Source organism: Terrapene carolina, unplaced genomic scaffold (genome assembly GCF_002925995.2).
Source record: "Terrapene carolina triunguis isolate 2854851 unplaced genomic scaffold, T_m_triunguis-2.0 Scaffold68, whole genome shotgun sequence".
NCBI classification, from domain to species: domain Eukaryota; kingdom Metazoa; phylum Chordata; order Testudines; family Emydidae; genus Terrapene; species Terrapene triunguis.
In genome coordinates this window covers 47,080,991-47,093,950 of record NW_020664419.1, presented here as the reverse complement: position 1 = coordinate 47,093,950, position 12,960 = coordinate 47,080,991, and the positions used below count along the sequence as shown (strand labels likewise).

The following is a 12,960-nucleotide window of genomic DNA, read 5'->3' as shown; positions in this document are numbered from 1 at the left end:
GTGTGTGTGTGTGTGTGTGTGTGTGTGTGTGTGTGTGTGTGTGTGTGAGAGAGAGAGAGAGAGAGAGAGAGAGAGAGAAAGAGAAAAAAAATTTTTTAATGAGAAACCGATAGCCATGGTTAGATTCAGACACAGTTCAGGAATGCATTGTTCAACATTCCCTATGCCGCTCCGCCAATGCATCTCAATCCTGGCCTTGCTTCAGTTATCCAACTACTTCATACAGTTCCAGCTAGGACTCCAGTTTCAACAAATATCAGACAACATTATTGGGGGAAACAGAAAGGCCAACTACCTGTAAAAATCTACAAAAAAATTTGGAATGTCCGAATAAATATATTTCTGGGGTATTCATCCTGATACCCCAGAGTCAGGTCTTTTTTTGCAAGCAGAACTGAAGGATGCAACCAACCGACAAACTGATGCAACATTTTGTCCCTAAGTAATCCCTTATCAAAAACTGAAAGGCCAAAAGCCATACAGGATAATGTTTCAGTTATAATATAACTTTCACTGACATTTTAACAACCATTTTGACACCTTGACTGGGTCTCCAGGGACCTCTACAGAATTTTTTTAAACTGTAAAAATTGTAACCATGTCTCCATATACTATTCATGTGAAGAGAATTAGTATTGTTGAAAAAAGACAACACAATGATGAGCTATTCTGAGTGGTGAGAGGACATTTTCCAAGCCATCTGAAAAACTCATTTTTAAAAGAAAAGTGTCATCATTCTGACATAACACTACAAATATTAAAGCCTTTGACGCAGGCCATTACTTCCAATTGAAGTAATGCCTCCTGGTTCTGAGACCCATTGCAAACATATATCTATATCATTTATCTGATGTAAGCATTCTATATAATTTCTGTAAAAAAAAAAAAAATTTTTTTAGCATGCATTTCATTTCCAGACGAGTCTTTAAGAGTACACAGTATTCATAGCTCCTAAAATATAGCCACAATTTTCCCCATCAAATTGATAAATGAACAGATGTAATGTAAAAAAAGTAATACCAGGTGACAAAATTGAATGATTCCTCTCTATATTAAAAATCAAAAGGAAAAAATCTTTTCTGCAGTATTTTGGTCAATGAGACTGATGGATGTAGGTAATGAAAATATGAGTATTGAGTGTTCCAGATAGTGTACAACTGAGGGATTTCTAAGGTAGATATCACCATGATATCAACACCACAGTAAAGGCATGCATACTAGGATTTTCCCCAAATTCCACCAGAGTCCAGGCAACCTTGACAAGTCACGTACCAGTTCACTTGTCTAATATACCTTGCACACACTGGCAAAGTAAGATTTGAAAGAAGAGTGCAATGGGAAGGCTGATTTCCTCTGACTGCATCCTTTAGAACTCTACAGGAGAGTCTTCTGCCCCTCTAGAGATAGAGCTCCCTTGGTGCTTGCTCTCCAATGCCATTTGTCACCCATGATTTTTAACTCTCAAAACATAAGTAGGCAAGTGGATATGTTGAGAGCTGACCTTAGGAAAGCAGAGAGGAAATAAACCATCAAGTTCTCCCTACCTGAGCTGGAGAAGTTTCAAACTAAACAAGCACTGAGCTGACTGTATACCAGAATTACTTTACACTAACTTGGAGAAAGGAATGCATAGGAAACAGCACCTTTGAGAGTTTTAAAAGAACTCTATAAAGTTGTATATTGTATGCACTGATTGCTGATGTCTGACATAATGTCTTCTAAGTTCCATTCTGTTAGTTTACCATCTTCTTTCCATTAGAGGAAACAGTTTGTTTAGTACTGGAAACATGCTCAGCCCTGTACAATACACAAAAATAAAAACTGTTCCTGCCCCCAAAAGCTTAGACTGAAAGAATGGGAAACCCAGAGGTGGAATAATTTAGAGTATCCCACCACATCCCACACCTCTTGTCTCCTAATAATTAAAATAAACAAAGTGAGGTTTTTGGAAAGATCTGAATGAGAAACGAGTGGTGACTTTGTGAATTGGGAGGACTTTCCACACAAAGGACCAGAATGGAAAAAATAGAGATGGGAGTAGAAAAATAGAATGAATAGGGTACTGAGTCTGGCATCAGCAGCTTTCGATAACTGTAGTCAATGGACATGATTCTTGGTTACACCAAGGCCCCTTACATGCTCTGGCAGTTTAAAGGGGCCTTAAAGTGAGTATAACATCATCTTTAAGGCCCCTTTACACTGCCTGGGTGGTGTAAAGTGGCCATGGTGTCCCATCATATTGTAACAATGACAATCAAAATATTCTATTGAGGGAAAAATCATTCTACTTTTTTAACCATTTTTCATATAGAAATAGACTTTGATGTGAACAGTGCTCTCAGCCCAAGGAAAGGGGGTGGAAAGGTGAGAAGAGGAAGAAAAGTGCTTCACATAGCTTAACAGTGACCCAACAAGCAGTTATGGAGCAGCTTGGAAGGCCTCCAAAAGCAAAGGCAGCCCCCTTTCCAGTCCTTCTTGACCAGATGGGAGATGCACATACTGCTAGGTCTCAAGCAGCGCTCAGCTTTGTAATAAATGTGATGTAACAGTTGTATTTTTAAAAGAAAAATGGACACATACAAAATAATAACCTCAGTCAGCACTGGTGAAAAGTGTTTACCTGGTTATAGTCACATATATCACCCCCAAAAAGAAACAGCCTCAAAACAAACATAGGAAAAAGAACATATTAAGAAAATGGAAGGATTCTCAGGATCTGATTGAAGTGGCAAATGTTCATACTCAAATACTACTTAAATTGTAAAGTCACTATTTTTAAACATTCCATAATTTATTAGGATTTACTATATTGTTTTCCCAACTACTAGACACATTTCATGCTCGAAACATATGAACAAAGACATGTTACCTGACACATTTAAAATTAAAAGACTGGAAAAAACACAAAGTGCACAGTAAGGAATAATCCCTCTCTTGTAGGACGATGTGCTGGGTCACCTAATAAGTTTTTCCTCTGAATATACCTTAAAAAACATACTCCATACAATAGATACACTAATGCAAATACGATTTTTTAAAACAGAAAGTCAGCATTTCAAAAAGTCTATTGACATAATTTGATACCCTCAATTCCTATTTTATTTCAAACAAAACAAGATATTACAGGGTACCATGGGGCTACTCTCAAGCATCAGGCTAAGATCCATTCCTTCAATAGTGCTGACTCTCTGAATTAGACATCCAGAATAGTGATGTGTTTTGTGATGTGTTATGTTTTGTTGTGTGGTGTGTGATGTGTTATGTTTTGGTGTGTGGTGGTGTGGTGTGGTGTGGTAGTGCTAATTATGTGCTTGGTGCTGCAAATGGCACAAATTAAAAAAAAAAAAGCAGTCAGTGTTCTGAGGAGCTTACAATTTTAAGAGGCCAAGCCTGCAAACAGTTACCAGGCACATCTTTATTTCTGGACATAGCTCCACTGAAGTCTTGTGTTTCATCCAATTTAGTTTTAAAATATGCCAAGAGAGTGTCTTCCACCACTTTCTTTGGAAGACTACTCCACTGCCAAATTCCTTAGTGATCTCTCACTGTGAGGAAGATTAGCTGATGGGCCTATGCACAGAAGTTTTCAGGATCAGGCCCTAAGAACAGACACAAATATGACTCACTAGGAAATTCAGAGGACAGTGCAGTATAACTTGTTGCCTAAAATGTGCTGTGTTCTCTTCTAGCAGCTGACCCTCATGCAGTGATCGAGGGTACTAAAGTTACAACATAATGGAACTTCTCCTTTAGCTCATGCAGTAGAAGCCTGTGCTTTTGGTGCTGAATATCTCAGGTTTAATCTCCACTGATGACTCTTTCTGACAGCCAGAAAAATATCTGTCTGCAACAAAAGTTTTAAGTGCATTCTACCTGTATCAGGTAACTGTATGCTATAAAAAAGACCTTTGAAAATCAGAAGACCTGCAGGACCGGCAGTAAAGAGAGCATTGGAGGAAGGAAACAACACAGAAAGACCGAAGAGAACTATTAAAGAAATGTATGCGTCTCTTTCTACTTTCTCACAAATCAGTTAAAAGGTAACAGTACCTTAAAATGGAACAGGCTGTTGACATAAGACATTGGCTTATTCAAGTTTTAATAACTATACATTTCTGCTAAACTAGTTAAAAGTGGGTGCTGCCAAAAGAGATGCTGTGACAGCAGGCCTATTCTCATAACATAGCATGTGGTCTTGGACTGCAAGGGAAATTCTCTTCGGAGTTATGACGGTCAGTGAGGGGAATCGAAATAATAAATTATAAACTTCACTAGTGTAGGGAACACTGAATAGTACTAATTTGTATTTTTCACGCCTTATGCTATTGTTTAATATTAGTTATAATATCTGCTTAGTGAAATAATGCTTAATGAATTACCAGTTGTAAATAGGAACTTAGAAGCAATTTGCAACTCTTGTATAGTTTCCTTCCAGAATCAGAAGAATTTGAAGGCGAGGGTGGAGTATGTGTGTGTGGAGGGGGTTGGTGAGTGAGAGAGACATTCTCTCTCTTCATGCTTTTTAACTCTTCTGTAATTGATAAGGAAACTAAGAGTTTCCTTTCCTTCCCCTAACCTTCCTGTATTTTCTCTCTGCCTCCACTTCCTAATAATCTAAAGAATAAATAATTACTAAGATTAGAATTAAACATGATAATAGTTCTTACATATTCATCTCCAAATATAATGAAACAGGATATTTATTTATGCAGATGTCAACTTACCTGATGAAGGTCATTACCCAACGCATACTCCTGAAAGTAACCTGGTGCAGCAGATGATGCTCTAATGGCTTGCCATAATTTATACTGACAACCTCCAATGTAGTGAGACTTGACACCTGGAAGATGGTTATAGTTTCTAAACACAAATGCTTTCAGTGGTGTTCCTCTGTTAACAATAGTGCTTACTGCAGCTACCTAGTAGGTTAGAAAAATAAAGATAATTTCAGATACCGACACTATATCTCCCACAGCTACAAGATTTAAACATTAGCTTTGTACATCATGCTGTGGGTACAAGTACACCTGACAATACAACCGTTAAAGTAAAACAGGAAAATAAAATTCACATGACTAGCTTGAACAAAAATTAATCCCTTGTAATTTACAACCCTCGGAAACCAATTTTTTTTTATTAGATATAGTCAAGAAATTTTCTTCTTTGTTTCTATCCTATGTCATGTTCTATTGCCCTTCTGGTTGTGAAATACGGACATTGCTCCCTGTGGAGCTCACCAACGCTTCTCCCATGTCAACCAGAGTCACAGCCGCAGAGTTGAGATACCTCCTCCCCAAGATTCTGCTCACCCGTAAAAGCCAGAGAAACTCAAACTCTGAGGTAAAGACAGCATCCTGTATTATTTTTATCTTTAAAAAGAAGACGACAGAACTTAATGGAAAGAAAGCACGGAGGGAAAAGTTTTATTTGTTTGTTTTTGAATTGGAGGTGGTAATAGAAAGAACATACAGACTTTTAATTCCCTATTCCTCTTCCAAACAGGCATCATGAGTTACCAGCACCGTATGCTACAACAGTCAAGAGGAAATAGGTCTCTGTATTAACTAAGAAAGTTTGTAAATCAGTGAAATATCTTTTCTTGAACTTGTTATTTTCAGTGAGAAATAATGAGATTATCACCATTTGCTATTCTGTTTTTCACAAGCTCTATTAACTAAAATTTTACAGAAAATAGTCACATGCCTGACATAAAATGATGTTGCTGTTTTTTAGTAAGTTATAGGCAAAGGCAAATGTTGGAGAAAAAAATGTTGTTTAAAGACAAGTCTCTATGTCTAACAAGTGTTTTATTATTTTTAACTTATGTGGATGTTATTTCCAGCTTCTTGGAGTTACTATAAAATAGTTATTTCTAATCAACACAAAGAACTACATTAAAAGGTGGTCAAGGCTGCAAAGAGGAGCACTCAAAAAGTCAGAAAATAGCACTATCCAAGTAAAAATGATGCGCAACACGTACCTAATGTTACAAGCCTCAACAGAAGTAACTTTAGATTCTCCAGTCTAGCACAGAGGCTCATATCTTAATAATTCATGTATAAAGTGCACCTTTGTATTACACTTGTGGCATGCTTCCTTATCTCAGGAAAACAAAAGAGATCAAAAACATTCACTATATTTCAACAAAAAAATAATCAAATTACAATATAACTAAAATAACTAGGGTCATAAGTAGTATGAAATTCTCCTACATTTTATAGTTCTGGAATTTTCCATAAAGATACTGAAATATCATGGACAAAAGAATTGTGCATGTCATTCCAAATGGGAGAGAGAAAGTAGTCCTTACCAGAAAGAAAGGTCTGGAAGCAACGATCAGAATGTTTTAGAGAGATGCTTACCCATAATTATATTCACTATTTACTAAATGCTTACCATATGATGGTAAGAATTTGCAAGATCTTTAACTGATGATGCATAGCTCATGGCTGGCATTGTCTAAAACAATGCCTCTTGGCAAATTAGTGGGTGGGTGATACTATTTGCATACTAGTTTACAAAGTAGTCTTTGTTTTTGTGAAAGTATTACTCATCAGCACTTGAAGCTGAAGTTATGATATCAGCGTATTAACTCCCATCTCTCAGTTGCACAATTACAAGTAAATCACTGTATTCACAGAAAATATAGCTTTACCAGGAAAAAAAACAATACATGTGTGAAACTTTTATCTGACAGTGATTAAGGTACAAATGATGAAGTACAATTTTCTGTTCACCCCAAAAAGGTCGTCTTCTACTCCCATTGAAGCCAATGGCAAAACTTCCATTGACTTCAATGGGAATAGGATCACACTGAAAAACTCATATTTGGTTTTTTAACACCTACACATTTTTCTCTTCAGGATATAATCCTAATCTGTGAAGTACTAAATGCTTCCTGCAAGGCACTAAGCATCCAACTCTTACTGAATTCAATAGGAGTTGAGAGCAACCTTGTACGGTTGCATGTTTTATTTGGATAATACTATAGCCCTGCCACCACTAAAGCAGTTACTTTGAATAACTAACAGTTTCATATCTATTTATATACTCATTTTATTACTCAGGAACTTAGAAAGGCAAGATCTCAGTTCAAAGATAACTTTCAAATCAAGTCAGTATAGGAAATCTCCCTCAAAAAGTAATATGTCATTCCAGCTTTTTCCATGTCCTCCTTTTACACACAGAGCATAAGGAGAGTCAGTTGAGCTCATGTCTATTTTCAGAAGAATCTGAACCTTTACCATTTAATTATAAAATATTGAATATAGTACTATAATGACACTAAGGCACCTGTTAATTACCAAATTGTTCTTAACCATGTACATAAGAACATAAGAATGGCGGTACTGGGTCAGATCAAAGATCCATCTAGCCCAGTATCCTGTCTACTGAAAGTGGCCAATGCCAGGTGCCCCACAGGGAGTGAACCTAACAAGTAATGATCAAGTGATCTCTCTCCTGCCATCCAGCTCCACCCTCTGACAAACAGAGGCTAGGGACACCATTCCTTACCCATCCTGGCTAATAGCCATTAATTGACTTAACCTCTGTGAATTTATCTAGTTCTCTTTTAAACGCTGTCATACTCCTAGCCTTCACAATCTCCCCAGGCAAGGAGTTCCACAAGTTGACTGTGCGCTGTGTGAAGAAGAACTTCCTTTTATTTGTTTTAAACCTGCTGCCCATTAATTTCATTTGGTGGCCCCTAGTTCTTGTATTATGGGAATAAGTAAATAACTTTTCCTTATCTACTTTCTCCACATCACTCATGATTTTATATACCTCTATCATATCCCCCCTTAGTCTCCTCTTTTCCAAGCTGAAAATTCCTAGCCTTTTTAATCTCTCCTCATATGGGACCCGTTCCAAACCGTTAATCATTTTAGTTGCCCTTCTCTGAACCTTTTCTAGTGCCAGTATATCTTTTTTGAGATGAGGAGACCACATCTGTACGCAGTATTCAAGATGTGGGCGTGCCATCGATTTAAATAAGGGCAATAATATATTCTCTGTCTTATTCTGTATCCCCTTTTTAATGATTCCTAACATCCCGTTTGCTTTTTTGACCGCCTCTGCACACTGCGTGGACGTCTTCAGAGAACTAGCCACGATGACTCCAAGATCTTTTTCCTGATTCGTTGTAGCTAAATTAGCCCCCATCATATTGTATGTATAGTTGGGGTTATTTTTTCCAATGTGCATTACTTTTCATTTATCCACATTAAATTTCATTTGCCATTTTATTGCCCAATCACTTAGTTTTGTGAGATCTTTTTGAAGTTCTTCACAGTCTGCTTTGGTCTTAACTATCTTGAGCAGTTTAGTATCGTCTGCAAACTTTGCCACCTCACTTTTTACCCCTTTCTCCAGATCATTTATGAATAAGTTTAATAGGATTGGTCCTAGGACTGACCCTTGGGGAACACCACTAGTTACCCCTCTCCATTCTGAGAATTTACCATTTTTTCCTACCCTTTGTTCCCTGTCTTTTAACCAGTTCTCAATCCACGAAAGCACCTTCCCTTTTATCCCATGACAACTTAACTTACGTAAGCCTTTGGTGAGGGACCTTGTCAAAGGTTTTCTGGAAATCTAAATATACTATGTCCACTGGACCCCCCTTGTCTACATGTTTGTTGACCCCTTCAAAGAACTCTAATAGATTAGTAAGACACAATTTCCCTTTACTATTTGTACTAAAATGTACTATTTTATTTCTTCTCCTTCCTAATAACAAAAACAAAATACCCTCTCCTTTCTCATTTTTCTCTCCTGTGCTGTGCTAAATATAACTCCTTCAATTAATTAGTGCCCTTCATATACTACAGGCAAACAGATCACTACCTACCAAAGGGACAAGAGGAAACCTGGTGATCAAATGGGGAGAGACTACTAGCTCTCTCACACCACCCACAGGAAGAAAGTTAACAGCCAACATCACAGGACTGCAAGAAAACACTGAAAGGATTCTAGGACAAAATAGCAAATCTCTATAGAATCCAAGATGTGACATAAAAGCGAGGGTAGTTGAGAAGTATGTATTAGTAGTCGGTTCACAAACATCATCTCATGGGAATTAATGTATCTAAAATCAGGACACTTATCAGCTAAGAAGTACAAGACTACTACAGCAGGGTTGGCAAATATTTACGATATCTTGTGGAATTTTAATTTTTAAATGGGGATTGTTTTTATAGATACTTTTCAGAGTATAGGTTACAAAAAATCATGCAATTTGTACAAATAACATTCGTCAAGTGATGGCACTGTCACCCAAAGCTATATGTTCCTAATAAATTTTTTTCAGTACAATATTAGTTTTTGAAAATCTTCACTTACCTTAGGACATCTGGGATTTCTTGCAGTTTCAATCATGAGATCCGATCCCATTCTATCTCTATATAACAGGTAAAAAAATGAAAACGCATCACCAGTTTGGCATCATCAGAACAATAAATTAGTCAAAAGAGACAAGTAGGGTGAGGTAATATTTTATTATACTAACTTCTGTTGGTGAGAGAGAAGTTTTTGAGCTTACACAGAGCTCTTCTTCAGGTTTGGGAAACTTACTCAGTGTGTCACAGCTAAACACAAGATGGAACAGACTGTGTAGCATAAATAGTTAAAACATATTTCAAGGGACCATTCAAGGTGAAGTGGCCTGTTATCTCTCCCACCGTGTGTCTCTAATATCTTGGGAACGACACGGCTACCCCACCACTGCATAATCAAAACTAGTCATTTATGCCCACTTTTACTTCTGGTATTTTCTATTTAAAATACACAGGGTGAAATCCTGGCTGCACTGAAGTATATGGGAGTTTTGCCATTGACTTCAACAGACCCCAAATTTCACCCACTGTATCTTCTCAGCAGTCGGAAACGATGAATTCAGTATTCAAATTATTTGAAAAGAATGACTGAGGCCTCAGTACAACAAAGTATTTAAGCATGTACTTAATTTTAAATCAATGGGACAGGTAATTAAAGTTAGGAACGTGCTAGAGTGCTTTGACTGTTTGGGACTTGAAAAGGGAATTCTTAAATGTAGTGGTTTTACTTTAATGAAAGTCATTCTTGCTGAGGTGTTGACCATTATCAAACAAGAAATAAAAACATCTTTCTTGAAAAAAAAACCCCATCACTATTACAATTTTTTTAGAATATAAGCATGCAGCAAGAAAACAGAAGTTAAAATATCTATTCTTCATTCTGCATAGATTCTTTATAACTCTTCCAACTGCTAAGGAGAAACCATGCGAATCATCCAAAGCTGAATCCATCATCACATCAACTTTAGGGTTAGTGCTGCAGCATCTGAGTCAGAAGATGACCTCATTACATGATCCAAGACTGGTTTGGGTAGAAGCATGGAAGCAGCACTGTGCAAAGGGCCTTGTATCAGAAGATACCTCTGATCTTCCGTCTCAGCTAACAAAATTCATTTACACCTTAAAATAGACGTTCTTGTGGGACAGCTTGAAAAATCTACACGTTACAGACAGTAGGCTCTTGCCCAAGACAAATTCCCTCAGCTTCTGAAGAATACAAGATTTCATTTACATAAAAATATTCTAGCCCTCCTGATAATCAAAAAACTTTCTGAACACAGCCCAAGTTTAAACCAATGGGGTGCTGTCTTCCTAAGTCTGCAAAGACAGTTCCAGTGCTGCCACAGTCACTAGTTAAGGTGGTTCTGTGACCCAGCCAATGCTTGGTGCCAACTGGCAGAGGGCACAGGGAGTGCATAGGTATTTACAGGGATCCTCTGGGTCAGATATACACGTAATAGTTCATCAAAGGGTGGCATGTAAGGTCTGTACTGAGAGCTGGTATCCCACTGGTTGTTATAATCACTGAGAAACATATGTACGGATAATATTTAAGGAGTTACATATCTATACCAAAAATTATGTTCTTAAGGTCTTGACATTAAAGCAGGTCACCAGGAGGTGACATACTCAGACATGTTCCTTTCATACAAGAGCTAGCACACATCTCTCTCTCTATCTGGCCATTGGGTATTGTGTATTGTATGCCTATTTGCATGAAAGAATACAATGAGAGATTGTGAAAATCTACAAGAAAGGAAATCTACAAGACGAAAAAAACACCATGGGGAGTGTTCCTGTGGATGAATAAAAGACACAGTATGGGACTGGTATATTTTGGGAAGCAAAGAAACACTGGAGTCCTTCACCTAGGAGGGAAGTGGACAGCATTTGTGTCTCATGAAGAGATGGATCACAGCCAAACCTGGCTGTAAAGCGCTGCAATGATTTTGGGGGAGCATTACTCTACTATACATGACAGTATTTCAGTCTACACTCTAGAATGAATGTTATGATTTTATATTTAACCACTCCTTTCCAATACTTGTACTTGCTACTACTTGAATCTCTTTAAATACTTGGATTTCACTATAAACATACGTAAGTGCTGTGTGTTAAGTGGGGCACTGATCTAAGATGGAACTGGTAAGCTGAGACATCCTATTTTTTGAAAGCAGCAGATCTGAATACCTTGAGTGTCCAGTGGACCAGGAACTGGACATTCCAGGAAAATGCTCAAGGGCTGGAGTGTACCAATTGCTAACCTGTAGAGAAACCGCAATGCTTAGAGGGGAGTGCTTGTGTTGCCCATGGGCAGTAGAGCTGGGGAGTTGACTGTTTATTTGGGGTTGTCATTCATTGATTTGTTTACAGAGACTAGATTGTGTGGATCGAAGTAGAGGACCAGTGGAAGACCAAGTAAAAGGGGTGCATGGCTTGGGCGAGACTCGGGATATGGAATTGCCCTTGGGAAGTGTGGCTTGGACCATTGGTGTATTTCACCCCAAAAAGTAGGCTTAGCCTTTGGGATAGTAGATGTTGGGTAATTTTTCAAGACCAACTCAGGCAGAGAAAGTTTATTGTTGCACCAGCAACCACTACAAATTTGTTAGCATTATTTATTATAACTCTGGATATTCTTAACATTCACATAAGTGTCCAATTAATTTTTGAATCTTGCTAAGCATACGGCCTCAACAACATCCCATGGCAATGAGTTCCACACTCTAATTTTCATCCAATGGTACAAGTCATTGTCTGTTACTAGTTTTGAATTAGCCCATTTTTTAATTTCATTGAGTATCCTCTTGTTTTTGGGTTACCTTCTCTATACTATTCATTATTTTATATACTTTTGTCATGCCCCCTTGTCTCCTTTTGAAAGGAAAGGATCCCAATCTTTTCAATCTCTCTTCCTTTAAGAGTTTTTCCATGACATAAATAATAGGTCACCCTTTTCTAAGCCTCCTCTAACTCTTCTATCATTTCTGAAATGAGGGGACTTGTACTGCATACAGTTTCGTCACTAAGGCTGCACCATTAATTCACATAATGGAATCATAATATTTTCTGTATTATCCAATCTATTTCTTATGCATCCAAATATCCTGTTTGTTTTTGGGCACAGGTCTTGTTTAATATCCAGTGTGCGGAGCCATTGCTCATCCCTATTTGCATATGGTTTGGGGTAAAATACAGGCAAGTAAATTTATTGATATGAAAATCTGAAACTACCTTAAAGAGAAACCTCGAAAGAGGCTGGAAATACACCTTATCTTTAAAGAAGACTGTGTAGAGTGGTTTGGATGTGAGGATGTGCAGTTTGGAGACCGTTCTGGCAGAAGTGATAGCAATTAGGAAAACCACATTCCAGGAAAGGTATAATAAGGAGCACACTGTTAGAGGATCCCATACGTTTAGACAAAACTAAGTTCAAATCCCAAGGGGAAATGGGCTCCCTTAGTTGAGGGTACAATCTTTCCATGCCTTTAAGGAGTCTAATTGTCATGTCATTAGAAAAAAAACAGAACAGTTATCCAGAAAGCTGATATTGCTTCCACGTGAACACTGATACAGGAAAATTGCTAAGTTTGTACTGTTTCAGGTGCAGCAGATAGTTGAGTTT

At 37.7% G+C, this 12,960-nt stretch overlaps 1 protein-coding gene across 1 annotated transcript in view; it reads right to left on the bottom strand.

Moving 5' to 3' along the window:
- The window catches only part of PNPLA8 (patatin like phospholipase domain containing 8), a 63,243-nt gene that overhangs the window by 27,267 nt on the left and 23,016 nt on the right, over positions 1-12,960 (bottom strand). Inside the window, exons 6-7 of the mRNA XM_029910873.1 lie at positions 9,343-9,400; positions 4,725-4,919 (exon numbers count right to left, since the gene is read on the bottom strand). Coding sequence (XP_029766733.1) covers positions 4,725-4,919; positions 9,343-9,400 — 253 coding nt within the window. The remainder of the gene's footprint in view (positions 1-4,724; positions 4,920-9,342; positions 9,401-12,960) is intronic.